At 45.8% G+C, this 4855-nt stretch overlaps 1 protein-coding gene across 1 annotated transcript; it reads left to right on the forward strand.

Moving 5' to 3' along the window:
- The first annotated feature begins 860 nt into the window (after positions 1-860).
- Positions 861-2618, forward strand: LOC105742408 (cytosol aminopeptidase). The gene has a single exon (XM_012515073.2). It carries the CDS (start codon positions 861-863, stop codon positions 2439-2441), a length of 1581 nt encoding a protein of 526 aa, XP_012370527.2. The 3' UTR covers positions 2442-2618.
- Positions 2619-4855: the final 2237 nt, after the last annotated feature.

A 4855-nucleotide genomic window follows, 5' to 3' on the forward strand; every position in this document is an offset into this window, starting at 1 on the left:
GCTCTGACTCTCCTCTCCTCCCCTTCACTCCCCAAGCTTGGTTTGACATTGCAAGGTGCTGTGTAGCTTTCCTTGTGCTGTCTTTTCCTGTCTCCAACTTCTTACTTTCCATCACATCTTCTTGGTTCCTGGAGCTCTTCCTCTTGTTCTCTCTTCAGATGATAATTTTCTCTTTTGTAACTCTTAATGCTCCTCCCTTGCATGGTCCTACAAAACATGGTTCTGTTGTATCACCTCTCCCAGAACTCCCAATTTCTTCATTTTAATGGTAGTAAATGCATCCATTTCAAAACCCAGTTCTGGAGAGAAGTAGCCATTAAAATATCTCTCTGCCTTGGGCCTGGGAATGGGTTGTGTCTCAGCCAGAGACAGTTTGTCTAGCGCTGTTGTAGGTTTCCAGCCTTCAGGAAGGAAATCCTATTTGCAGCAAGACAGAAGAATCTGAAGGGCAGGTTAAGTCAAACCAATAAAGCAGCCACAGAAAAACAAGCCTTCCGGGATCTCGCTATTATGTGGAATCTCAAAGACATGGAAGCAGAGCACAGAACAGTTGTGGGCAAAGGTGAGGAGGTGGGTAGGCATGCCTAGATGAGAGCAAAGGGCACAGATCTCAAGTTATGTAGACGGACTCTGCCTCGAGAGCTACCTTACAGCAGAGCGCTGTCAGCCTGTGTGCTGGAAATTTACCAAGAAAATTGATTTGAAGAATTTCCCCCACATGTCCCCAGAACAGCTATGGAAAATGAAGGCAATTTTGATTCGCTTGACTATTGTAATCATTTCCCTGCTTTCTCACCAAAACATCATGTGACAGTTTCATTTTTAGTTTTAAGAGAAGTACCAAATATAGTTCTATTCCCATGTGTTTCAGGAACCTCCATAACATCTTCAGAAAGAGTATCGTGGCGGGGCGAGTCGCCGTCCGACGTCTGGGCGTAAGGCGTCTCTGGGACCGGGGTCTCTCCGCAGCAGACATGACGAAGGGCCTTGTTCTAGGAGTCTATTCCAGAGACAAAGAAAATGAAGTGCCACCGTTTACAAGTGCAGGAGAGAATTTCAATAAATTGGTGGATGGAAAGCTGAGAGATGTTTTGAACATATCTGGACCACCTCTGAAGGCCGGCAAAACCCGAACCTTTTATGGTCTGCATCAGGACTTTCCCAGCGTGGTGGTAGTCGGCCTCGGCAAGAGGGCAGCTGGGGTGGACGAGCAAGAGAACTGGCACGAAGGCAAAGAAAACATCAGAGCCGCCATCGCAGCGGGGTGCAGGCAGGTCCAGGACCTAGAGCTGTCTTCTGTGGAGGTAGATTCCTGTGGAGATGCTCAGGCTGCCGCGGAAGGTGCCATACTTGGTCTCTATGAATACGATGACCTAAAGAAGAGAAAGAAGATGGGTGTGTCGGCGAAGCTTTATGGAAGCGGGGATCAGGAGGCCTGGCAGAAAGGGGTCCTCTTTGCTTCAGGACAGAACCTGGCGCGCCAGCTGATGGAGACCCCAGCCAATGAGATGACCCCAACCAGATTTGCTGAAATTATTGAGAAGAACCTCAGAAGTGCTAGTAGTAAAACAGAGGTCCACATCAGACCCAAGTGTTGGATCGAGGAACAGGAGATGGGCTCATTCCTGAGTGTAGCCAAAGGGTCCGATGAGCCTCCAGTTTTCCTGGAAATCCACTACAGAGGCAGCCCCAATGCAAGCGAAGCGCCCCTGGTGTTTGTTGGGAAGGGAATTACCTTTGACAGCGGCGGCATCTCCATCAAGGCCTCCGCAAACATGGACCTCATGAGGGCTGACATGGGGGGAGCCGCAACCATCTGCTCAGCCATTGTGTCTGCTGCGAAGCTCAATCTGCCCATTAACATCATAGGTTTGGCCCCTCTCTGTGAAAATATGCCCAGTGGCAAAGCCAACAAGCCTGGAGATGTGGTCAGAGCCCGGAACGGGAAGACCATCCAGGTGGATAACACGGATGCCGAGGGCCGGCTCATCCTGGCCGATGCCCTGTGTTACGCACACACCTTTAATCCAAAGCTCATCATCAATGCTGCCACCTTAACAGGTGCTATGGATGTGGCCCTGGGGTCCGGTGCCACTGGGGTCTTTACCAATTCATCCTGGCTCTGGAACAAACTATTTGAGGCCAGCATTGAAACTGGGGACCGGGTCTGGAGGATGCCACTCTTTGAACATTACACCAGACAGGTTGTAGATTGCCAACTTGCTGATATCAATAATGTTGGGAAATACAGATCTGCTGGAGCGTGCACTGCGGCGGCGTTCCTGAGGGAGTTCGTGACTCATCCCAAGTGGGCGCACTTAGACATCGCGGGTGTGATGACCAACAAGGACGAGGTTCCGTACCTGCGGAAGGGCATGACTGGGAGGCCCACCCGGACTCTGATCGAGTTCCTGCTTCGCTTCAGTCAAGATGAGGCCTAGTTCTGACACTCGGAAATCGCTGCATAAGCCTTACAATGGGCAGTTAAACTTAAATATTTTTGAATGGATAAAAGTCTTTTAAGACAACAAGGATTGCATTTTTAAAGTTAGAACAAAATGAAAATTTGTATGCCTTGATATTTGATTTTATGCAAAGATTTATAAAGGTAAAGCTAATATGTTTGGCAAGCTTTTTAAGATACTCATTCTGTGCATAATATTATTTTTAAAACTTCCTGATCACTTTTCAGAGTATATATGTTTAACTGAAAGGAAAAATTGCATCTCAGATCTGTGGTGCTAGGAACATAAACAAATGAACAGTTATTATGTGATGGTCAGAAACAATAAATCCAACTTTTTGTGCTGTCAAAAAAAAAAAAAAAAAAAAAAAGAGTATCGTAGGATGCATCTACCCCAGGACTGTGCGCATATTCAAAGGAACTAAGACTAAACTCTTGAAGGGACATCTATGCACCCTTATTGCTGAATTCCTAATAGTCAAGAAATGGAAACACTGTGAAGTGTCCATTAGCTGACCAGTGAATAAAGAAAAAGCTTTCTATCTCCAAGCGAATCATATTTAAATTCTTCTCTTTTTTCTTGTGCCTTTAAATTTCTTATAACATTTTTTTTCCAATTTTGCATGCTTATGTCTGGTAATCTGAACAACTACATTGGAGACAGCATTATGCAATACAACAACCACTGTTGAATTCCTGTTGGTTTTTTTTTCAGGTTTTTTTTTTCTATATTTAGAACAGGGTCTACAGGGTCTACAGGATCTCACTACCTGGATCAGAATTGTAGTGATTCTCCTGTTTGCAGCCTCCCAAGCACTGAGATCACAGGTACATGCCACCATGCCTAGTCTCAATTGCCGTCTCAGTGCACCCCGGGGGCAGGCTGGCATGGCAGGCCAGGGATTGAACCCCCCGGCTCCTGCATCTGCCTAAGCAGGCACTTTAGTCTGCTGAGCTATCAGGCCAACCCTTCCTATTGCTTTTTTTTAGTGAAGTCTTGTATCATTTCTTTTTTTACTGTTTTGTATTCTCTTTAATAATAAATACATAAATAACTATCTAGAAATATAGTTATGAGGCTGGCCAAATAGCTGAACAGACTAAAGTGCCTGCTTAGGCAGACTCAGGGGCCGGGAGTTCGATCCCAGGCCTGCCATGCCAGCCTCACCCTAGGGACACACTGAGACAGCAATTGAGACTAGGCATGGTGGCACATGCCTGTAATCCCAGCACTTGGGAGGCTATAAACAGGAGGATCACTACGAGTCTGATCTATGCAGTGAGACCCTGTAGACCCTGTCCTAAATACAAAAGAGAAAAAGAAAAAGAAAGAAGAAAGAAAGAAAAAGAAAGAAAGAAAGAAAGAAAGAAAGAAAGAAAGAAAGAAAGAAAGAGAGAAAGAAAGAAAGAAAAAGGAAATAGAGATAGGAGACAAAAGCCTAATGTCCCGAGGGAGCAAGGAGCACTAAACAGTGAGTGTCCTAGGAGAGCTGTTGTCTCTTTTGTAAATTCCGGCAAGCTGGGACTCAAGGCTGCAGAGAGCAGCTTCTCCTGCTGGCGCCATGTCAGTTGTTCCATCCCTTGCTCGGATGTTAATGGCTGGCACTGTGTAAACCTAGCGTTAGGCAAGTGCTCAGGTCAATAGAGAGAGTAGTTTGTGTTCCCCAAAGCAGCTGTGCACATGCCTTGGCCTGCCTTTAGCCCTCAGTAAATGCTTCTGAGGCTCTGCGCTCACTTGGAGAGAGACTGAGCTCAAGGAGACCTCTGGAGCTATGTTCATCGGGTCTTCTAGTCATTTCTTTCGGCACCAACTCATAACATACAACATAGCTAAATAAATAAATGTATGTTTGAGGTAATCACAGTAAAAAAAAATTTTAATAGGAGAAGAAAAGTTTTCTATCTCCCATAGGAAATCTTTCCACTGTTAGTTCTAAGTCACCTAGTTGGCTCCCTGACTGGAACTACCCATTCCATTCTGCTTCAGGTTTGTAATCATTCATACTCACCATGTTGGGCCACAATCAGAATTTCATGGGTGGTGTCTCCCCCTATCCTATGAGTTCCTTGTCTGTATTATGGCTGAAGTCTAAAAGGACCTACAAAAGTCTCTTGTGCTTGCAAGTGTGTTGGATACTGAAGATTCTGTACTCATCGGTGGAGTCATCCATGGGTGAGCTTAGTAGCTAACTATGCTGTCAGGAGGAGGGGTCTGCTCAGAGGTAGGTCACTGTGGGAGAGAACTCGAAGGCAGATTCGTGGCATTGACACCTTGATTTTTGTCTCTCTGTCTCTATTTCTCCCTGATTCATTCTCTCTCTCTCTCTCTCTCTCTCTCTCTCTCTCTCTCTCTCTCTGGCTCCATGTCATTGTCTGTCTGTCTGTCTGTCT

Source organism: Octodon degus, unplaced genomic scaffold (genome assembly GCF_000260255.1).
Source record: "Octodon degus isolate 3935 unplaced genomic scaffold, OctDeg1.0 scaffold00050, whole genome shotgun sequence".
Classification (NCBI taxonomy): Eukaryota; Metazoa; Chordata; class Mammalia; order Rodentia; family Octodontidae; genus Octodon; species Octodon degus.

What these genes read in the sequence shown, in the direction of transcription:
- LOC105742408 (XM_012515073.2), top strand. Translation starts at nt 861, where the DNA reads ATGTGTTTCAGGAACCTCCATAACATCTTCAGAAAGAGTATCGTGGCG.